The 25,606-nt window shown below is 29.2% G+C and overlaps 1 protein-coding gene across 1 annotated transcript; it reads left to right on the top strand.

Annotated features, from left to right (window-relative positions):
* Positions 1 to 20,721: 20,721 nt before the first annotated feature.
* On the top strand, positions 20,722 to 25,041 carry LOC107014529 (acid beta-fructofuranosidase). The gene is made up of 7 exons (XM_015214462.2): positions 20,722 to 21,121; positions 21,285 to 21,293; positions 22,686 to 23,545; positions 23,727 to 23,888; positions 23,979 to 24,217; positions 24,311 to 24,398; positions 24,541 to 25,041. Exons 1-7 carry the CDS (start codon positions 20,770 to 20,772, stop codon positions 24,739 to 24,741), a joined length of 1,911 nt encoding a protein of 636 aa, XP_015069948.1. The 5' UTR covers positions 20,722 to 20,769; the 3' UTR covers positions 24,742 to 25,041.
* Positions 25,042 to 25,606: the final 565 nt, after the last annotated feature.

Raw genomic sequence — 25,606 nt, 5'->3', positions numbered from 1 at the left:
GCCTATAATTTAGGAGAAAATGTTATTTATTTATGAGCATCTTTTTTGTATTTTGTTCAATTCTCACAAATCACAACTCATAAGCCACAATTTAAGCAATGAATTTCATAAATTTGTGAGAAAATTCAATTGTTGACCAGTCCCTAAAAAATAGCATTCCAATTAACGGTATTTTAAAAATAGGCTATTTTATATTTTATAAAATTTAGGTTTTAAATAAAAATATCATACTTGTTATGAAACTATATGAAATTAGAAGAAGAAAATCGAGAGAAGAAAAAAAGATTTCTTATGAATAATATATTCAGGATTTCACAAATTTTATTTACAATGAAGGAAAACCCTTTATTTATAGGGAAAATCTTACTTGGTCTCCAAGTAGGATCTACATGGACTTCACATAATTAGACATTCACTATAATACAAATTGTTTATAACACTCCCCCCTTTAATGTCGGTAGATTATGTGCCTCGTTAAAACCTTACTAGATAAAACCCAGTGGGAAAAAAATATAGTGAAAGAAAAAGAGTACACATATCTAATAATACGCATTATGGATGCCTCATTAAAAACCTTACAAGGAAAACTCAATGGGACAAAACCTTGTGAGGAAAAAAAAGTACATCACGTATTAACTCCCCCTCATGAAAACATCAAGAGATTTGGATCTTCGTTTTCCAATCTTGAGCATCATCTTCTTGAAAGTTGTAGTATAGAGACTTGGTGGATAAATCAATTGTAGTATTACTTGAACAAACATGTTGCATGTTGATATTACCATTCTTGGAAGCTCATGAGTGTAGAAAAACCTTGATGAAATATATTTTCTTCTATCTTGCTTTATGAATCTTTCCTTCAGGATCAAAGATTTCTGCAAGTTCCTTACTTCTACTTCTTTAAGCAAATAATCTATTGCCTTTTGAAAACTCTTCAAGAGTTTTAGTTCTAGTCGTCAACTTTGAATAATAATACTTGTATATGCTCTATGCATTTTGAATCAATTTAATCCTTATGAGGACGATAAATAAGTTTTCCGAAAACTTGTATATGCTTTAGATTTTGAACCCATTGGATATTTTCATATCAATTTTGTTAAGGGACAACGTTCAATGTTAGATGTATGACATCTTTTAGTGCCTAGATTGCAAGTCAAATAAGACGCTTACCAAGATGTACCATTCCACTTTTCACTTGATTATTATTTATACACCAACATGCTTTAATAGTTGTAGAATTTGTATCATAATAATCTTTTACAATATTGCGTGATATTGTATCAAAGATACCGTCACCGATATATCATTTTGCATTGATTCACAATACGACATAATTTATTGAGATCTCATCACTTCATTATTTTTAGGTAGCTACTCCTCTCATGAGGTTTCATAAAGTGTTATGTCGTAGGCTCCCCAAGAGCACATTGTCTCCTTATTATGATCATTTTGATTCTTTGATCCTACCCCTTTTTCAAGGATTATTTTATTTAGAATTGTTTAGTCTATCATGCTTCATGCATGTCGTAGACTCTATCCTTAAGGAACATTCAATACGAGTATTTACAACTCTTGTGTTGCTTCTAATCTCCCCTTTATGTTAGACGAACTAACATATATCTCAATCTTTTGGAGAATCTATCTTTGTGCATCATTGTATATTCATTGTTATATTAACATACCAAAATAATCAGATGAAAAATATTTGATCCCCGACCATAAATCAATTGAAAGAAAATTTGATCATAATTTATCGGTCTGATGCGTACAAATACTTTTGTATGCAATATCGTATTTCATATCAACATATGAAGCTTTATTTTCATAAACAATGATTTTACTATTTGAGACATTTAGTGTCACATCATCTTGAGTATTTATCAATATTATAAGATAAATTGTCTTGATTACATATTCTGAAATTGTGCTCTTAATTCAACTATTTTTTGCACAAATAATTTTTTGTGCGTCAAACAACATGTTGACAACAAACGCACATGTGATTATCTTATAGATGCATCTTTTTATCATATCACATGATAGGTGAACGGTCCCATATTCACCTTTTATATTTTTCAGAATTTAGGGATTTAGTCCCAACTTTAGTTGATCCAATCAATTTTATCACGAGAACAAGCAACGTAAAAAATTCTTGAAGAATCTTTTAGTTTTTCAATGTATGTCCATTACTCGATATGCACATCTTTGGGATGACCAAATTATTCATGCCAACTAATAATATTATTAGTACTCGTAAACTCCAAGTTTACTACGTCATGTGTCTTTTGCTTTAGTAAATTTCTGATTTACTATTATATGAGTAAATTTCAATTTTATTAATCCAAGAGTAATTTTCAGATTTATTTCTTCTCAATTACTTCACCCATTTAGGTGAGTCGTGATCCCATCATTAAATGAACTAATCTGAAGAAAATTGTGCATATAATATAACATATTATTTGTGCCAACATTTTTGCAAACATCAAGTTGCGAGATAACAATAGGCACACATGAGACCATACAGAAGAAACATTTAGCTAGCGTTTGGCCATAGATATTCAAATATTTTTGGCAAATATCATTTGGATGAAAATTTGGGTGAAATTTTACCATGTGTTTGGCCATAGAATTTGAGAAACATATTTCATTTTTTTAAGAAATATGATTTATACCCATAAGTTTTTAAAACTATCAAACTAACCATAAATTTGTATTACATAGCACAATAGAAATCTCACGTAACAAGATTTATGACTTCCGCAACAAATCAACAAGAATCATTACAGTAAATATTCGTATAGTGAAAAGGTCTTGGTACAAATCATGATAATGAAAATACAACTAATATAAATTCGGGAAAAAAAAAGAGAAGAAAACAAAAGGAACTAAATATTGCAATCACTGAAGAACCTATGCTTTCTCATCTGAAAGAGTTCAACCTATTCTTTAATATAATCTTCCCACATTTTATGAACAATCTCTTCTCGATGAGCTTGCATTTTCGAATCAGACGATCGAGAAGATGAAGCGATGTTGTTACCCTGAGCCCGTAGTTCGTCACTTTCATCAACAACCATATCATCATTTTCATATTCATTGAATATTCCATCACTACTTTGGTGTTCACGTAAAAAATTATGCAATACAGCGCAAGTAATTACTATTTTCACTTGCATGTCACATTCATAGTTGTTCATGCCTTGTCTTAGTATTCTGGATCTACTTTTCCACGCACCAAAAGTTCTTTCAATTACATTGCGCAGAGAAGCATGTCTATAGTTAAATAGCTCTTTTCCATTCTTAGGCTCTCTTTCACTTCCTCGGTAGTCCTGCAAATGATAGCGCATTCCAATGAATGGAGCTAAAAATCCTCTTGTGTTCCGTAGACCAGCGTCAACAACGCAATATTTATCTACCAAAATAAAATAAATGCAATTCATGTTTTATTTAGTAGCTAGTTCATTAAGATTAACTGTAACAAAGGAATGTATGAAATCAAAAGAATGCATGTAGAAGAGAGCTAATTGAATTGATTGGTGTCAATAAATATATTATTTTTGTAAAATAAAAAGTTAAAGGGTAAAAATTGAATTTCTAAAACTTTCCAAATAATGAAATTTGGCCCAAATACTAGTTTTTTCTAGTATTTGGGAATTTGGAAAATTTGCCAAAAAAATTTGCCAAATAATAAAAAAGTGTATGGAAAAACAAAATTTGCCAAGTTTTTTCCCAAGTTTTACTTGCAAAATTTGTGGCCAAACGGGCCCTTATTAGGACCATTAAATGTCTAAACAATCCACTAGGTGGATGACTAGGTCCACAAATATTTGTATACGTTCCTAGAACGCAGAGAATTCAATCTCAACTTTCGTTTATGATGGTCCCACAATTAGCTTGCCTTGCTAACAATCATTACAAGAAAACTCACCATTTAAAAGAATTTTTAGGTTCTTCAACGGATGTCCATTTTAATTTTCCATAATTCGTCTAAACATTATAAACTAATGATGTCTCAGACAATCATGCAAAATTATGAAAGTATTGAAATTAGAAAATTTCTTATTTATCATAGAATGTGCCTCAATTGAACTAATTCTTGTCCAATACAAGCCTGAAGATAAAACATGAAAAGTTTCTATAATATATGTCTTCTTAGAGACATTCTTGATGATACCACATCGTTAACCAAAGGTCGCAATCTTTCTTATGCCTAGCATGGTTGCTTACACCTCATTTCCTTTAGAAAATTGATTTATATTTTTAGCATTTATCAAAAGTTCTCATTCTTCATGAATGAAATACAAATATGTGAACATATCAATAATGATAGCTTTAGTACCTCATTTCATATCTATGTGCATTATTCAATCACTTGTCTTCTTTCAGACATATTATGCACTACAACCACATTCACTTTACGTAATGGAGCAAATTCAGTAAATTTCATGACTTCTCATCAAAAACACATTAGTTTTTCTTTAGTCATTATTATATTATCAATATGGTGCATTGAGACTCACATTCAATGTCTTATCCATATAAAAGTGTCTTAAGTTATAAATCGATGGATCTTGAACCCAATATCTTATCATCATGGTGCATCAGGACTTTAACCCAATGTCTTACCCTCTTTTTGCGATTGGACATAAATCCATAGTCTTATACTTTTGGTGCGATAAAACTTAAATCTACCGTCTTACCCATAATGAGGCTCAACCTCAAGCCTTCAAAATAATTGTAATTTTATCACTTTTGATGATAATTAATATGATCGTACACAAAATTGAGATTATTGATTTATTATAATCAACATTAGTAGTTAATAAATATAGTTTAATAGATCACATACCTCATATAAAGGTTGAAAACATACTTTCACTAAATTGTACTTATCTATTATTAAAATAAATTAAGGAATTCTCTTTTGAGTCGATTAAAATTAAACGTATAGAAAGTTGACAAGTCTCTTTAAATACTTACTTTAGATGGTACCTCTAGATCTGTTGCATAAATAATTATAACATAAAGATAAATCATACCTTGAAGATATAAGAACCTTATTGCATAATTTATGCAAGATCTCCTTTGCACTTTTTTTGTCTTCTTCATCATTTTTTCAATAATAGAACAATCGTGCTGATAACGTGTTATGAAACTATCTGAAATTAGAAGAAGAAAGTAGAGAGAAGAAAAAAAGATCTCTTATTCATAGTATATTCAAAATTTATAGATCTTTCACAAATTTTATTTATAATGAAGGAAAACCCTTTGTTTATAAGGAAAATTTTACTTGATCCCCAAGTAGGATTCTTAATCATATTCTACAAGGACTCCACATAATTAGACATTCACTATAATACAAATTGTTTATAACAATACTGAAATTTTAATAAAATATCAATTAAAGAAATTAAGTGGTTTTTGAGTTAAAATCAAAGTTGAGTGACTTTTCTAGAGAAAAAACCATTTTTGAATGACTTTTGGGTTGAAATCAATGTGGAGTGATTTCTGAGAGAAAAATTATCTGAGATATTGGTACTCTATTTGTTAAAAAAAATTGAATCTTTGTGCTAGGAAAAGAAAAGGTTATTTGTGATACCTGAATTTATCTGTTTCATATATTAGAAAATTAATGCTGAAGTGCATGTATTTTTTTTTTAGTAACTGCCGAATAGGAAAATGCTTATAATTAAATTAATTATGATACATGTATATGTATGTTAGAAGAATTATTATGAATACCTACGCACAATAGTAATTTTATGCAAGTATAAGTCGATGAAATTAATTGATTCTCCACTTCTCCCCGATTTTCCCAATAAATTATTTCAGATGACTCATATTTCAGCTTGTTGATGTTGAATATTTTTGGGTGCGGAGACGACGGGCATTATCGATTTCTCTCAACTTGAATTTTATTATATCAAAGTAAAAATTCGCTTTGGTCTTACAATCTTGATCACACTTGTTTCTTGCTTCAGCAACACTCTTTACTCGAGCACTCACTCTTGTTTGCTCTGTTACTTTCTTACTTGCTTGTTACCTAGTTTCTTGCTTGGTTGCATATCAAATGAACTACCTCTATTTATAGGAGGTGATGGAAGAATCAACATTTCTAGACTTTTATTTTTAGAATACTTATTCTCGAGATATTCCTTCAATTCTCTACAATTTTGAAATATTCTAAATTTCTCTTAATTTATCTTTAGTAAATAGTTAAGTTTTTGATGAATTCTTAACAGTTCAGTGGCGAAGCCAATATACCAGTTGACATTCTTTCATAAAAAATTATATAGTGTATCTAGATAAATTATATTTTTACGTGTAAATATTATATATTGACAAATAACACCTTTCAATTTTTATTGAGTTTACTTTTTTATATTTTGATATTTCTTAATGAAAATTTTAGCTCCATAAAGCTTTTTGATTCCTACAATTAGTTGGGCAATACAAAGGTTTATTAAGGTGGAGACATAAAAATGAATTATTAACAATGCCTGGTCCATTGATAGATTAGTTTGGATGGGAAATAGTAGAAAATAGGTGAGAAATCATGATTTCCTTTTTGATTTGAGTATTCAATCATTTATTTATATGGAGTTAGTTCTTCGCAGTTAATTTCCACAATTTAATAATTTTAACCAAAATAATTGAGTTCACCATTTTCAACCATGCAAATCCCATTACGCCAGCTATTAATTTAAGGGGCCATTTACTAACTGGTTAGGACATAAATTATTCTTAGTATCAAATTCTATAAATATTAATGCTCTTTCTTTTCTTTGTCCAATAATAACTATCTATTATTAACTTAATATATTCCTTACAAAATTATGAATAAAAAGATAATTTTACTATATGACTCTTTAAATAAAATAAGTACAATGTCTTGAAATGTAATAGGAGAACGACGATAATTAATGATAACAATAAATTAGAAATAAAGTATAAAATTATCTATTAATTTCATAAAATGGACAAATATTGTTGGACATCTATATATAGTATAGTAGACAAGTATTGTTGGATTTCTATTTTGATAGCATTTTTTGCTTTGAATAAAATTAAAATAATATTTTATTTACTATTTAGAAAATCAGATAATATTAATATTTATATAAATTACAAGGAAATCTATATACTTCCTTAGTTCATTTTTGCTTCTTACTTATTCCTAAAATAGATTTTCATTTTAACTTAGCACTTCTGACATATCAAGTACAATAATTTTTTCCATATTTTACCGTCAATATTAAATACTTACTTTTCGAATTATTTTTCAAGACATCATTTTTCAGGGGATCGTTTGGTAAAATGCTTATATCATTAATTATTTTCTTAATTGGCGTGCCAAATTAAACCACGACAATTAAAAGTGAACGGATGAAGTATTATTTCATGTAGGGTAAATAATAGAATAACTAATACATGAATAATCAAACTCTATATAAGTGAACGAACAGAATATTATTTTATGTAGAAAAAAAATACAATAACTAAGACATAAATAATTAAACTCTACATAAAATAATATATAAATTCATTCACGTTTAATGTTAGTATTACTAATACCACGTAATTATAACTAGTTACCAAACAATACATTAAAAATTCATGATTGTAAAGTGCTTAGACTAATTCAAACTTCACTATTTATGTGGTGATGTTTTTTCTAGGTAAAATGTTTATTGGTGAAAGTTATGGCCAATGCTTTTAAAAAAGGGCACGTTGAACAAAACATATGGAAATGGCATTGGCTATTAATCGGGGACCCAAATTATCCTATCATTTCGAATTACGATTGCATTATTTCCATGTGATACAATTATGAAAGAATTGAAAATTATTTTATTTTATTAGATAGTAAATTTTATATTCATAAATATTAAAATCTAAAATTAAATTCTGTGCTTTTTTTGTATCTATAACAATTAAATATTATTATAAATATATAATAATCAATCACTTTAACACAAGAAAAAAAATTTCAAAACTGGTGTTGTAGAAAAGTGTAACTATATTGTACATCACATGAACTTAACTTTTTGGGTGCATAATTATTAATTATAGTTGCTCATGTTGTCAATCAAAGGTGACCTTATAACATAATTCATAATTGTATGATATTGGTGATGCCACGAAGTTTAGTTTAATAAAATATTGCTATCATTATAAGTTTGATTATAGGTGATGACACGTGATTCCGTTTATTTTAATTTGTTGACTAACACAACCCAAATATATAAGAAGATAGCCAGATAGGAATGTTTTTTTTGTCTTTACGCAAGTTAAAATTAGATCCCTCTCCCTCTTCCATTATTGTTTCTTCCTTTTTTTATTCTTTTCTTTTTAAATTTATTTTGTGTTTTGTTAATTTCATATAATAGCTCAACTAATAGTTATTATTAAGGGTGTTCACGGTTTGAATAAAAATTAATTTAAATGAAATTGATTTAAACAATTAATTTCATTTGATTTTGGTTGAATTGGTTTGATTGATTTTAAATTTTTAAAAACTGATGATATTAGATTTGATTTTAATTTTGTTTAAAAAAATTGAAGAAATAACCGAACGACCCGACAAATTATATGCATATATTTTATTGACATAAAAAATATATATTATTTTTAACAATAATTTTGAGATATTTTGTATATGATTTCATTAAAATTTATTTATAATTTATCTATAAAAACAGAAGTGCCCTAGATGAGAACATTTATGTTGTTGGTTTCATTTATATGAATATCCAATAACAATTTTTGGTAGAACTAAGAATGTCACTATCTCTTTCTTCTAGGTCAAAATGGTGAATTTTGAAGCTTTAATTATCCACGGTAAATTGAATGATTAAAAGTTATGTAATGTCAATCGGTCTAACTATTTTTCTTTTTGATTGAATTATTGTCCTTTTTCGCCTCTTTTGAATGAATCGATTCTTTTATTTTGGTGCATAATTAATAACTGAATAATCGAACCAATCGAATCGAAACAGATAACAACCAAAATGATACATATATATTATATTTGGTTTGATTTTAATAATTTAAATATTAATTTAATTGTATGATTTGATTTTGACCAATAACCAATTCAAATCGACCTATGAAACCTCTAAGTATTATCTTAGACAATTATTTTTTTTATTCCAATTTTCTTCAACAAAACCCTCCATTTCTATTTATATCGTCCTTACTGAATATAGATGGCCTTTAATATTTGTCATTTAACAAAATCAATGCATAAATAACAAATTATATTCTTATTTTACCAATCATTGAGAGTTATTAGTTTTGAAAGTATAAATTTGACCAACATAGAAAACTAGATGATTAATTCAAGTTGATTATCGAAATTTGATTTCATGAGAATACTAACTAAGGATATAAATAGTACACTTACATGGTTTCTTTAGAAGACGTGAAATCTAAAATGAGAAACATGTAAGAGTAATATTTAGTACTTTCATCCGTTCAACAATAGTTTATCCATTACTAAATATAATTATCCAATTTAGAAAATCAAGGAATGATTTACTCTTTATATCTACTTTATTGCGTTTATTATCAAGTTAATAATGAACAACTATTGTTAAACAGAGAAATCAGTTGATTTACAATTTGATTAATTACTGAATTTAAAAATTCTTGCATTTCTCGGAAACTAGGAAAAAGGAAAAAAATGATTTGTTTTTTCTCAAAAGTTCAAAATGCTACAATGCAGCTCAGATTATCCCTTAATTTAATCTCTTGTGAAGTACACATTTTGAATTTATGAGAATGAAAGTTAAGTGTTTGGATTTATGTGTTGAGTGGTCTATTCCAATTTGGATAATACAATATTAGTTGTCAACACGTTGATCTATAACACAAACAATGAAAATATTATTATTTTTATCATATAAGTAACTGTAAAAATAAAAACAAAAGGAAGCTAATTAAATTGAAGAGTTGATTTTGTACCGTTTTCATGTACAAAATTTTGAGCAAAAGTTTCATGTATGTTTGAAAGAAAATTCTTGCTATATTTTGCTAAATAAAAATCTCCTTCAACATTTCATAAAAATGAATCAAATTTCATGTATAAAAGTGATTTTCCAATTAAGAATGATGAATTGAGCTAGTTAGAACAAATTTGCTGAAAAGTGAAAAGTTAGCACATTTTAGTCAAAAGAATTTCTTTTAAAAAATAAAAAATCAAGGCACGTATTAGAATTTAAATCTTCAAAATCACCTCGACACACGGAAATAAATCAGTTGCATACCATGCACAATAACAGACTCCGTAATTTGAATATGTGAAAAGTGAAATACTCTAACTATAGAAAATATCTAAGTAATTACGACAAAACTATCAAATATCTGTTTGGAAAGCTAAGTTATAATTGGAATTAGTGTAATTATTATGATAGTAATTATCAGTGTAATAATTACATAATCTAGTAATTGCATTGATTGTTTGATTGCCATAGTGTAATTACATAGTAATTACATATGTCTTGTTTGAATGCCACAATATAATTACACATGTTCTGTTTGTATGCACAATAGCAATTAATTTTAAAAATAAAAACTAATTATTTAAAATTTATACTATACAATAAAAGAAACTATATAAATTATATTAAATGAAATATTTAATATATATATAATTTTTGAAAATATATTAATTTATAAACATATGTTCTTACTAATATTATGAAAAAAAATAGTTGATTTATATTTTTTCAAATTAATATATTTTAATAGAATTTGATCATAAAATCTATAAGTACGAAGTTTTTACTAATATCTTGAAATGCATATTTGATTAAAAAAATTAATCTGTAAATATAATGTCATAAATTATTAAAATGTTTGACAAAAAGATAATCTATCAATAGTCTAATTAATAATGACTTGCAATGTGAATTAAATATTACTAAAACAAATAAAACTGAAAATATAACATAAATTACAAATTCAAAACAAAAAAATTTAACATAACACTTTTATCGCAAATTTCAATATAATAGAAATGATTTATTTTTATCAAAAAAAAATCCGTAAATCTATAACCTCACTTAACAATAAATTCTATTTTAATTTAAAAATTAGAATACTAATAGAATCATGCTAATGAGAAAATAAACATGACATAAAGAGATAGATAATACGAAAAAATTACATAGAATCACATGAAGCAAAGTTGAGAACGAAAATAAAATAAAATATAATAATAAAAAATAAAAAGTGAACTTCTAGGAATTTTTAGAATAGTTAAAATAAGAAAAAAACTTAAAATAATAGAAGTAAAAAAATTAAAACAAAATAATAAAAAACAGAAATTTTAAAAAAAAATTAAAAATAATTACCTCCATCAAATCCCCAATTATCTATTGATCAAATAATTATCTGTCCAACCAAAAAACAATCAAAGAGCAGACATTAAAATTACACCTAATTATATCAAATTTAATTTTTCGAATAACCTTCCAAACAAGCCCTAAATATTGAAGTCAAAAGGCATACAACGTGTCATTCTCTCGATGCTATTATTTAGGATTGCAAATATGTATTGAAAGACAATAAACATTTATTATATACATATCATTATTAGAGTTTGTTTGACATTTATTTTTGAATTTCTTTTTTATATTTGTTTAAGTCATTTGAAAAGCAATTTTGACAAGTAAATTGCGTTTGGTTAATCTTTTTCTATGAAAAAGGATAAGTAACAATGTGTTTTAATACTAATATTATTTTATTGAGAGAAATTTTAAATAGCTAGTACAATTTTTCGATTAAAATTTTATTTTAATTAAATTAAAATGTACATATTCATAAATTTAAAAACCATTCCACAAATTAAACCACTATATACAAAAGTTCACCACAAAAATAAGTTGTCTTATATTTTTTTATCCTACAAAAATATTATTGTTACCTTTATTTCTAATTATGTAAATAAAACGTAAAATAATATATAAATTCTAAAAAAAAATAATAAGAAATTTATTACATAAAATAAAAAATAAAATTCTTGAATGAAACTTAACCAAACTTATGAGATATGCTAATTAATTGATAAGGAATATATATATTAGTCTTTTAAAAAATAATTTTCTGTTTCTGCTCTTTTTAAGAAGTGAAATTTTTTAGCTTCATCCCAACAACAGAACTGTTCTTGCTTCCATTTAAAAGCTGTTTTAAGGATTTATAAAACACTCAATTTTTCAGAATAAATATTTTTCTTTTTTCTCAAAAGAAAGCATTTTTGACCTCGCTAACTGTAATATCAATCAAACTCTTAATTTGGAGGAGGTGAACAATGTTCAGATAATATTTTAATAAATGAGGATCACGAATATAAAAAACATTTACTAGTATAACAATAACGAAGTTATAATTTTCACTAAGAAAAAATTTAAAATCTAAAGAAGTACATACATAAACTAATCAAAAGAGATTATATATATTATATATTATACATAAAATTTACTTTAATATGTGTAAATAGTATAAGTTTTTTTCAAAGGGGTTTCGACTGACCCCGTAACCACAAGATGGTTCAGCCCCCGAGTATTGGAAGATGTATTATTTTGATATTTTCTTTTATTATACCATAAAAAGGACATGAAAAATTGTAACAGGAACAAAAGTTTGTACATGATATTAATGGTAATTATCATAAAATTTTAATGTTATATTTTATATATTTCTTATAAAATATTATTGTATATAATATTTGAGTATGGCGTTATGAAAGATTAATTTTAAAAAGAGTATAGTGCTATAATGAATATCATCTTTGTTACAGGTAAAATGTTGTCAGAGAAAAGTAAAATATATCACAAAAAAATGGTTTTAAAGGATGAAGAGTTTCGCATGAATGGTCGTTATAAAGAGAATTTAGATGTTGATGAGTTTTACAACGAAGTACCATTAAAGAGGTTGAAAGAGTGTTATAATGAATTACCGTTATCTAGGTTGTAGATTGCTATAATGAATGACCATTACAAAGCGAGGTTATACAGGTTGAAAAGTTTATAACAAATGACCGTTATAGAGAGGTTATATAGTTGAACAGTTTTATAACGAATGACTGTTATAGAGAAGTTTGTACCAATGACAGTTGTAAAGGTTGGAGAGTTTTATAACAAATGATCGTTATTACAAGATTTATACGAATGACTATAGAGGTTGATGAGTTTTATAACGAACGACCATTATGGAGAGGTTTGTCCGAACGATTGTTATGGAGAGGTTTGTATGAACGATCGTTATGGAGAGGTTTGTACGAATGACCGTTATAGAAGTTAAAAAGTTTTATAACAAATGATTGTTATAGAGAGGTTTGTAAGAATGACCGTTATAAAGGTTGAAAGTTTTATAACGAAAAACCATTTTAGAAAGTTTAATTGTACTTATATGTTGGAATTACAGCCGATGGCAATCCATTAGAGATGAAAGATAGCACAAGTTGTATTATGAAGAAGAAGAATATTTCCGACAAAGATATTGAAAAGAGAAAAATGAAGAATGAAGATTGAAGAAAGACAGGTGGCCTCAACAGCTGGCATCAATTCAGAACCTTCCACGTTTTCTTATTGTAAATATTATCTCATTTATGTTTAATTAATTGTAAATAATAGTTTGTCACAAGTTAGCCAATTAAAGTAGGATAGTTGTTAGTTTGTTAGGTTTTGATTCCTTGTATTTCTTATATATACTCTTGCTATGCAGAAATAAGAATGACAGAAAATTTCATCTCAATCTTTCTTCGTTTATTCATTCATGGTATCAGAGCTAGAGCTCTAATCTCTACTTTTTTTCCCTCAGTTTTATCATGGTAGAAACCTCTGAAATAGCTATTGGGACTACAGTTCCCCTTTCTACTGTCAATATATCCTCTTCTGAATTGATTAACCCTGCTCATCCTTACTTCATATCATCTTCTGATTCTCCTGGTACTTTGCTGGTCAATACTGTTTTTGATGGCAAGAGCTTTGGTGGATGGAAGAGAGGTATGTGAATAGCCTTAACTGCTAAGAACAAATCAGGTTTCATTGATGGATCGATTGTGGAACCTGAAGTAGGAACAGAACTCCATCGAGCTTGGTCCAGATCTAACAACATGGTAATTTATTGGTTATTGAACTCTCTTTCTAGAGAAATTTATAAAAGTGTCTTCTATTACTCCACTGCTAAAGATATTTGGGCAGAATTAGAAGACAGGTTTGATCAGAGCTCTGGCCCTCGTCTTTTCCAGCTTCAAAAGGAAATGAGTGACCTTATCCAAGGGTCATCTGATATTGCTGCTTACTATACCAGGATTAAGCGACTCTGGGATGAATTGGATACTTTAGAGTCTTTTACTATTTTCTCTTGTGTGTGTTCCTGTGGAGCAAAAGAGAAAAACATTAAGGCTAAACAAGATGAACGTCTAGTTCAACTTTTAATGGGACTCAATGAGTCTTATTATGCTGCCAGAGGTAACATACTCATGATCTCACCCTTACCCTCTATTTCAAATGCTTATGCACTGTTGATTCAGGAGGAGAAGCACAGGGAGTTGCAAAATATCCCAAAATTTCCTGGAGAATCCTTTTCCTTTATTATGACAAGTAAAACAAATGTTAGTCAAATGTCTTTTTCTACTGATTTTAGGGGTCAGAGAGTTCCTTATGATGCTAAGAAATCAACTCTTTTATGCAAGTATTGTAAGAAAGCAGGGCATCTTATTGAGAAATGCTATAAGTTACATGGCTTTCCACCTAATTTTAAATTTACTAGGCAGAAAATTTTTTAGAATTCTGTTCAGGGACAAGCTGTCACCTCAAATGAGTTTTCTGGAAATTCTCTTATAGCTGATGTGGACTCAACAGAACAAGAAAAATTACTCTCAACTGACCAGTTAGCAAGGTGATGCAAATGCTTCAAAATATGAAAACAGTAATAAAAGCATCAACGTCTCTGAAGTCACAACATCTGTTAATTGTGCTGGTATAACCCTATGCCCTTGTCCTTTTTCTTTAAATTTACAGGTTGATCCTACCAACTACACTAGGCAAACTTGGATAATAGACTCAGGCGCAAGTGAACACATAAACTATAACAAGGATTTCTTCTTCAATTTTGAACCTTTGCCTAAATCAATTTGTTTTAATTTGCCTAATTCCCAAAGGGTTTAGGTCTCACATTCAGGTTTTGTGAAACTTTTCTCTAATCTTATCATTCCGAATGTTTTATTTGTGCCAAGTTTTCACTTCAACCTCTTGCCTGTCCATCTATTGTACAAACAACTTTCTAAGATGTTAACTTTTACCTCTTCTCATTGTTTCATGCAGGGCCTTTCAATGAAGAGCCCAATGCTCCTTGGTGAAAATCAGAATGGTCTCTGTGTCCTCAAGAATAGGCTTCCAGCTACTCTTTCTTTTATAAATTTTAGTTGTAGTTCTCATTCCTTCAAGGATATTACATCCAGTTTATCTTGTATTTCTTCTAATGATGTTAAAAGTAGATTATGGCATGTAAGATTGAGTCATATCCCTCTTTTAAATATTCAACATATAAATGAAATTCCAGTTTCTGTTGTTTCTAAGTTTTCTGTGCCATGTTCTATTTGCCCCTTAGCAAGACAACACAAACTCCCTTTTCCCACAAGTCATATTTCTTCTAAGCAAAATTTTGACTTAATTCATATTGATACATGCAGACCTTTTCAAACATCTACTTATGATGGATATCGATATTTTTTGACCATGGTAGATGACTTTAGTAGAGAAACTTGGACTTTTTTGCTAACTACTAAAAGCAATGCATTCACCATTCTTAAGTCCTTCCTTGCTATGATAGAAAGACAATTTCAAAAAATACATTCATTATATAACTCTAACCCATAACAAAATACATTCTTTTTTAACATATGATAACAAATGACCGGTTATCAATATTATTAAGTTAGTAATTGATCTTTTCGTTTGTGTTAATTTTTTTATTTTTAATCTGTTTAAAGAGAAAAGGAATAATATCCCCCCCCCCCTCCAATTATACTTCAGATTTCACTTTTATTGAAATCATTTATAACCAGAAAATGAAACTTGTTTTAGCGTATGTTTAAGTCTTTTTTTCTTTTTAAACTTCATTCTAATTTAAAACATCCTATAAGAGTTTAACTTTTGTGCACGGTCAGTGCTGTAAATTTCTACACCATTAGGTAACTATTTTAATAAAATATTATAATTATAAAAAAAATCAAAAGAAATCAACCATTTACTAAAAAGAGGAGAAAAAGAAGAATATCAATAGTTGAGTCCTACTTGGATTCTAACCAAGTTTAGTTCTGTAATTAAACATTTTCTTTTGAAAATTGATACAATAATTAAGTTTATCGTAGGTTTTTCCTTAAGATCATCACTCATGTAATTCTTCAAACATCATACTTTCTGAACTTGGCAAGAGATAATTTTCAAAACTTCAAATATTCTAAAACTTGACAAGCTTCTTCTACTCAATGGTATATCGCGAGCACAAGTTTCATATATTTTCTTGTTTATAAGCATAAAAAAACTTGTTTTGGACAAATCTTCATTCGCAAAACAATTCAATGTACTAAAAATATGTGAATATAGAGTTGAGAGAGGTGAATATTGCATTTAAAGTATTGTCCTATTGTCTCCAAATCTTTTCTTCTACTCTATGTTATTGGGAAAATCTTTTATTACTTGAACTTTCACTACTGAGTATATTTAACGAAGAAAGTGTTGAATAAATAGACATATTTTAAACTATCTAATATTCATAAATGTATTTTGCAGCATTAATGGAAAACTCAAATTTAGATGAGCAACATAGAGAAGTTGAAGTTTCATTAGAAGAAAGTGACGGCGAAGAAACAAGACAAATTGTTTTCAAAATAGTAGTTCAAAATTCGAGAGACCCCTACATCGATAAGGAGTTTCAGCCACTTGATGATTCATTTAAATTTTATCTCGATTATGCTCATCGTAGCGACTTTAGTGTGCGTCGAGGTTATATGACTAAGTCTAGAAAAGATGAATCAATAATTAATCAAGAGTTTGTCTGTTCAAAGCAAAGATTTCGTTCAAAGAAAAATTTAGAAAGCAATAAATCAAGAAATGAAATTAGAGAAGGATGCAAAGTGCTGTTATATATGTCAAAGAAAGTAGAAGGTAATTGGATTGTTTGTAGGCTTGTTGCTAAGCATAATATGAACTTGAATCTCCAACTAGTAAAAAATTCTTGCGATCAAAAAGAAAAAGAAATTGATGTCCAAAAGAATCTTATTGATTTACTTGATAACTCTGGAGTTCGTCCAAGTAAAATAACGTCAGTGCTGATGAATCAAGTTGGGTGTCTAGATCGACTGAATTTAACGAGTCAAGATATCCAGAGTTATTTGCAAATTAGAGGACAAAAAGATCTTGAAAAAGGAGATGCACAATTAATGCTGCAATATTTTCAAAGGCGTCAATTTGAAAATTCAGGTTTTTTTATGCAATTCAAATGGATGTAGGTATTTCCTAACACTAAACACCATTTTGTATGTGTCACATAACAAAGAAGATTCCAGAATATTTAGGTCATGTTTATTATTAGTATGTTGATTCTAGTAGCAAGTTTAGTTGGTGTATTCACGGTACAACTACTCCTGAGGAATTTGAAACAATGTGGATAGAAATAATGGAGATGTATAATTTAGGAGAAAATAGTTGGTTGCAGAGAATATATTCAATTCGTGAAAAATGGATACCAGCATATGTGCGTACAACTTTTTGTGCAGGCATGTCAACAAGTCAAAAAAGTGAGAGTATATGAATAAATTTTTTAATGATTATTTGAATTCTAGTAGTTCAATGAGTATATTTGTGGTGCAATATGATAAGGCTATTAACGCAAGGTATGATAAAGTAAGGGAGAAGGATTACAAGACAAAATATTCAAGACCTATATTGAAAACTTTGTATCCTATGGAGGATAAAGCGGCGAAGGAATATATAAGAAAGATATTTCAGATTTTTCAAGAAGAACTAATTCAATCTCAGAAATTTATCTCTGAAAAGATTGAGATTAAGGACCGAAGAAACATCTATAAAGTGCATATGATGCTCCAGACGCGATGGAACTTTTTACCTCATCCTCCTCCCTAACCAGATGCTGCTAATAGCATCGTTGAGTCTATGAGTTTCCTCTTCATTGCCTACTTTCACACATGTAAAATATGAGATATGTCAAAGATCACTTACTTAATTGTATCAGAATGATATACATGAATTTGGACTTATATTAGAATGAATACATACTTAGATCCTAACAAGTTTGTGGATGAAACTTGCACTTCATACAATAGTACAAATTGTGAATACATTTACATTTGAAAGTCTCTCTTTTTCCCGTCGAAGCATCTTTCATTCCTTTAACCCCACACAGTATATTGTATGAAGAATACCATCATCTATAGAAGATTAATGAATGAATTACTCATAAATAATGAAATTTTATTAGAGTTAACTGATTGTGCAAACAAAATAAGACACACTAATCACATAATAATTTTAAAATTAAATTATTAATGAAGAGAGAATAGTTTCACTAACATAGATCTATAGTACTCACACATAGCGAAATAGATTATTGAATTTGACACTTCGATTCTGCAAATTTAACTGCAAATGCTTTTTTTTTATAATAATCAATAAAATAATCATTAGTTAATTAGTGTGAAAAATGATAAAATAAAAACAAAATCATAACTATCCACGTGTACAAATAAACAAACAAAATTGGAATATCAAGATATGCAGATATGAAGAAAACATAAAGAGAAAGTAGGTCAATGTGATATGCAAATTGAAAAAAAAAAAAAGAAGAGAAAGTAGGTCAAGTGCGTATAAGGAGGACTAACTGCCGCTGAATATCAGCTATTTTAGAGGAATAAATACATGAGAGGATTTTAATTTCAAGGAGAGAGAAAAGAAAGTTAATTTTAATTTTATATTTTGTAAAAAAGATTAAGGAGATATTAAATTATCCGATGGTGTAGAAATTTACTATACTGACAGTGCACAAAACTTATATTAGTGTTTAGTCGCTAAAAATATTGTATTAACTATAAAAAAAAATTGTTCCCAAATAAATGCTTATCAATAGTTGAGTCCTATTTGAATTCTAACCAAATTTGTTTCCGTAATTAACTTATTTTTTCTTTCCAAAATTAATAAAATAATTAGGTTTATTGTAGGTTTTCCCTTAAGATCATCGCTCATGTAATTTTTCATACATCATACTTTCTGAACCTGGCAAGAAATAATTTTTAGAACTTCAAACATTCTGAAACTTTACAAGCTTTTTTTATTCAACGATACGTCGCGAAAACAAATTTCATATATTTTCTTGTTTATAAGCATAAAAAACTCGTTTTGGACAAATCTTAATTATCAAAACAATTGAATGTACTAAAAATAGATGAATATAGAGTCGAGAGAGGCGAATATTGCATTTAAAGTATTGTCATATCGTTTCCAATTCTTTTTTTCTACTTTAAGAAGAAGAATATCAAAGTTTGATTGTACTTAGGATAACTCTAATCCATAACAAAATAAATTCTTTTTTAACATGTGATGACAAATGACCGGTTATCAATATTATTAAGTTAGTAATTAATCTTTTCGTTTGTGTTATTTTTTTATTTTTAATCTATTTAAAAAGAGAGAAAAAAGACATTTTCCCCCTTATTATACTTCTGATTTCACATTTATTGAAATTATTTATAATCAGAAAAATGTAACTTGTTTTAGTGCATGAATTTAATTTTTTTTCTTTTTAAACTTCATTCTAATTAAACAGGTCCTATAAAATAACTACATTACAAGTAACTTGGTTTTATAAATATGTTTTTGCACATTTAGAGGATTTAAACTTTTTAAATTTCTGTCTTTATAGATGAGAACTTGTCTATTTTGTTGAATCCAACTAAACATTCAATGAAGACAAATCAACCTGTAAATCCCTTTCAAGTAGGATTTATTCGAATTTCATTATACGAAAAGTTTTACTATTTATATTTAATTAATATTCAAGTCTCAATTTTTTTTTGAATATTTACTTTTCCACATTTTAATCTATAATGGAAGTTACTACTCTGAAATATAATATCAAGGAGAAAATATGCAAAATGGTCCATAACGATAGTCTTTAATATATAATAAATATGTTCATTTGGATACTTAATATATTTATTAAAATGATCGTACATATATAACAAAAAGTGGTCATTTTGGTCTTTTATTCTAAACATAGACTTTTTTTTACTTCGAAAGAAAGATCTTCCATAAAATCTAACACTGTTTTTATTTTTAATTTTTCCAATAAAATTTATTATTTTCTCTTTCAAATATTATTTTACTGACCTAATAACAGTTTTTATTTTGAGCAAGAAAAGTAGTAAACTTTTATTAAATAAAGAACCAAAATAAACATATTTTATCTATACATTAATGATCATTTCAATCAAGTAAAATATACTAACGATTAAAATAAAGCATACATTAAGCCATTTCAATGAAGTTGAAATAAATGAAGAAGTAAAATAAAAAAATTAACCAAACAGTAAGCATAGTTCCGGTCATTTTCTCTAATCCCAAGTGTACCTCAAATTATAAAAGCCCTTTTGTTACTCAATTTAGTTGGTCCCAGTCATTTTCTGTGTTCATCACCTATATATAAAGCAGTAGACTAGTAGCTTCCCCCATTCCTCTATCTTCTATTATGGCCACCCAGTGTTATGACCCCGAAAACTCCGCCTCTCACTACACATTCCTCCCGGATCAACCCGATTCCGGCCACCGGAAGTCCCTTAAAATCATCTCCGGCATTTTCCTCTCCGTTTTCCTTTTGCTTTCTGTAGCCTTCTTTCCGATCCTCAACAACCAGTCACCGGACTTGCAAATCGACTCCCGTTCGCCGGCGCCGCCGTCAAGAGGTGTTTCTCAGGGAGTCTCCGATAAAACTTTTCGAGATGTAGCCGGGGCTAGTCACGTTTCTTATGCGTGGTCCAATGCTATGCTTAGCTGGCAAAGAACTGCTTACCATTTTCAACCTCAAAAAAATTGGATGAACGGTAATTAACTTTCTTATTTTGACTTTTCTGTAATTTCCTTTTTATTTGATCTTAGAATTGAAATTAATTTTAAATACTTATACCAGTTTTTTTTTTAATGATATTTATGGCTATTGATCTGTTGGGGGTATCTTTTGGATTCTGATTGGATGCTATTCTGCAGATCCTAATGGTGAGTTCAAAGTTAATTATCATCACTATTTTCTGCTAGTTTTTAATTAATTATATTCTTAAACTATGATTAAAACTTTGAAAGCAATCTCATGAATGAGCAAATCATTAATTCGGGTGCTTATGTATATCATCTCGGTTAATCCTTTTACCTTATACTCAAAAACAAATATTACTCCCTTCAAAATAATTGATGTTTGACATAATCAATGTGATATTTAATTTTTTTTTTCTTTCAAATTTGCCCTTCCTGACCCCTATAATGATTATGTCAAATCCAATGTGAAAAGACTATCATAATTACATATGTTTTAGTCACAATTAATTCATGTTAAATCATCAATAATTTTGGATTGGAGGGAGTACTCATTAGGAAAAATAATTAAGCTAAATCATTCTTATTTTCAGTATACATTATTTAGATTAAGGGTGAAATAGGGGAGGAATCAATTATCTTATTTTTCTAAGTGGATAAGTATTTTGAAATAACAAATTTTAAGAAAACACGACAAGTCAAATAGAGTAGGATTGATGGAGTATATTCTAACCTTTCTAGATATTCATAAAAATTAGTTGAACAGATTTTAATAAAGACCACAAGTTGATGAATTAAGCTTGTTGTTCCAATATAATTGGGATTACCATGAGATCTTGTGGCAGTAATGTTTTTTGCTTTTGTGCAATTTTCCAATAAAAATAAAACACATGATTGGGTCAGTTTTATACAAGTTTGGAAACCAATCACGTTATGTGGGTCATACTTTTTTGTAGTAATGTAATAATTCCAATAGTTGGGCCCCCACTCAAAGTAATCCATCTTCCACTTGTTTTTTTTTTTATTTTAAATGGAGTAGGTTATCTTGGCCGCTTAGCAATTACTATTATCATGGATAAATGACAAAAATTACTTATTTTTAAGATAAAATTATTATTAATTTCTTATAATTTTATAGTTATAAAAATCTCTCAAACTAATACAATAATATAAGCGCTGATATATTAGTCTGATGCGCGAGATATATTAATTTGATGTACTGATATATTAATCTGATAGGTAAAAATTGAGGGATTAGAAATTTATAAAATTAATATGAATAATGGTAATAAGATAACTTAAATGTGAGATTTCTGTCATTTTTCCTAACATATCACTATTGAAATTTGTTTGCGTATCTTGTTGAAGAAAATCTTATCCAAAAGTCAAAAATACAAACTCGTGGCCAAATTTTCAAAAAAAGAAGGTTATCTTTTTGCCGCAAAAAGCATAGCAATTTTGGTACGGAACATATTGAGATTTTGTAGAGTGTTTGACAATTCAAATTGCATAGAAAAGTCTTACCTATACAAGTAAAAACTTTGAAATTTCTAGTAACGTGAATAAATTGGTTAACAGGACCATTGTATCACAAGGGATGGTACCACCTTTTTTATCAATACAATCCAGATTCAGCTATTTGGGGAAATATCACATGGGGCCATGCTGTATCCAAGGACTTGATCCACTGGCTCTACTTGCCTTTTGCCATGGTTCCTGATCAATGGTATGATATTAACGGTGTCTGGACTGGGTCCGCTACCATCCTACCCGATGGTCAGATCATGATGCTTTATACCGGTGACACTGATGATTATGTGCAAGTGCAAAATCTTGCGTACCCCGCCAACTTATCTGATCCTCTCCTTCTAGACTGGGTCAAGTACAAAGGCAACCCGGTTCTGGTTCCTCCACCCGGCATTGCTGTCAAGGACTTTAGAGACCCGACTACTGCTTGGACCGGACCGCAAAATGGGCAATGGCTGTTAACAATCGGGTCTAAGATTGGTAAAACGGGTATTGCACTTGTTTATGAAACTTCCAACTTCACAAGCTTTAAGCTATTGGATGGAGTGCTGCATGCGGTTCCGGGTACGGGTATGTGGGAGTGTGTGGACTTTTACCCGGTATCTACTAAAAAAACAAATGGGTTGGACACATCATATAACGGGCCGGGTGTAAAGCATGTTTTAAAAGCAAGTTTAGATGACAATAAGCAAGATCATTATGCTATTGGTACGTATGACTTGACAAAGAACAAATGGACGCCCGATAACCCGGAATTGGATTGTGGAATTGGGTTGAGACTAGACTATGGGAAATATTATGCATCAAAGACTTTTTATGACCCGAAGAAACAACGAAGAGTACTGTGGGGATGGATTGGGGAAACTGACAGTGAATCTGCTGACCTGCAGAAGGGATGGGCATCTGTACAGGTATGGACTTGGATGAACACATTGTTTTGTTATTTTACTTTGCACCATACACAGCGTCTAGTTGTATCGTAATAATCATGGTAGGGAAATTTCTTATTTAGAGAAAGTTGTATAATCAATGCATTTGTAGGTGAAGTGAATTTGAAGTAAATTCTCATGTCTAATAGTTTCGTATTAACAGAGTATTCCAAGGACAGTGCTTTACGACAAGAAGACAGGGACACATCTACTTCAGTGGCCAGTGGAAGAAATTGAAAGCTTAAGAGTGGGTGATCCTATTGTTAAGCAAGTCGATCTTCAACCAGGCTCAATTGAGCTACTCCGTGTTGACTCAGCTGCAGAGGTTTGTTGCTTTACTTTTGTTTTAAATTACAAACCTTTTACTTATACGCGCTTAATCTGCAGTCCTAAAACTTGTTTAGCTATTGTGCAGTTGGATATAGAAGTCTCATTTGAAGTGGACAAAGTCGCGCTTCAGGGAATAATTGAAGCAGATCATGTAGGTTTCAGTTGCTCTACTAGTGGAGGTGCTGCTAGCAGAGGCATTTTGGGACCATTTGGTGTCATAGTAATTGCTGATCAAACGCTATCTGAGCTAACGCCAGTTTACTTCTACATTTCTAAAGGAGCTGATGGTCGTGCAGAGACTCACTTCTGTGCTGATCAAACTAGGTTTGCTTCTATTTTCTCTATCTGGCACAATTAATTTGTCCTTGTAAAATGGAGATGGATAAAAGTAGCGGGTTGTTGATCTGATATATGCAGATCCTCAGAGGCTCCGGGAGTTGGTAAACAAGTTTATGGTAGTTCAGTACCTGTGTTGGACGGTGAAAAACACTCAATGAGATTATTGGTAAGTGATGATGATTCCCTTATTTTACCTTTCTTAATATCAAGCTTTTATTCAATTCTTGTAGTCTAGTTGGTTCACTTCACAATAATTAAAGTACTTGGCAGTTGCATTTGAGTAAAAGGTTTTATAAACTGAATTTTAGGTGGATCACTCAATTGTGGAGAGCTTTGCTCAAGGAGGAAGAACAGTCATAACATCGCGAATTTACCCAACAAAGGCAGTAAATGGAGCAGCACGACTCTTCGTTTTCAACAATGCCACAGGGGCTAGCGTTACTGCCTCCGTCAAGATTTGGTCACTTGAGTCAGCTAATATTCGATCCTTCCCTTTGCAAGACTTGTAATCTTCTTCATTCGTTTTTTTTCATTTGAAGGTTATTTCACCGACGTCCCATCAAGAAAGGGAAGAGGGAGATCAATATATGTAGCGTTATTCTTACTACTTATTCGCAATTTTAGTTATTTTTCTACTGATCTTCTGCTATTCGCCCTACCTTAGGATTAGATGTCATCTAGCAATGTCAAATCTAGTAGAGTATAATGTATGGGTTCCTGGAAACCGAGTAGGGCTTAACTAAGAAAGCTCAGCAAATATGTACAAATAATTTACAGAAACAACTTGGGAATGTTGACACACTTGATTATTTTTTCTTTTATATAACTAGTAATAACGCAAAGCTCTCCACAATCTCGTTGAGCAAAAGTATAAATGGTTACGAGCCACCTAAATATTTTTGTTCAACGAGATTGGGATTGGAGCTTATTATACGCAACATATACAACAATGATTCATCTTCTAACTCATACAATTCTATACGTAAGGTCGAATTTAGGAGGGAGTGAGCAACTTGGTAAAAAGTATACGGTATAAGTAAGACATTTTTAAATGTATTATGTATCAATTGTACTCAATCAAAGAGAGGATAGATACAATTGATACAATATACAAAATAGTTATGCATTAAATAATAAATAGAGGATAAAAATGTAAAATAGATACAAAATATAATTCTCCCGATCTCGCTTCCGTCTCTCTTCTCCCGTTCTCACTCATCTCTCTCCTCTTAATATGAATTCATTTTAATACAAATTAGTTTCTATTTGTATTTTTTCATCAAAATTCACGAAAAAAATACATAAATATAAATGCATAGCAAACAAGAATATTATTATGAATCATAAATAGTGAAACTGTAGTTATGGAATCCT

This window comes from Solanum pennellii, chromosome 3 (genome assembly GCF_001406875.1).
Source record: "Solanum pennellii chromosome 3, SPENNV200".
NCBI lineage: Eukaryota > Viridiplantae > Streptophyta > Magnoliopsida > Solanales > Solanaceae > Solanum > Solanum pennellii.
This window is presented reverse-complemented; position numbering and strand designations above follow the sequence as displayed.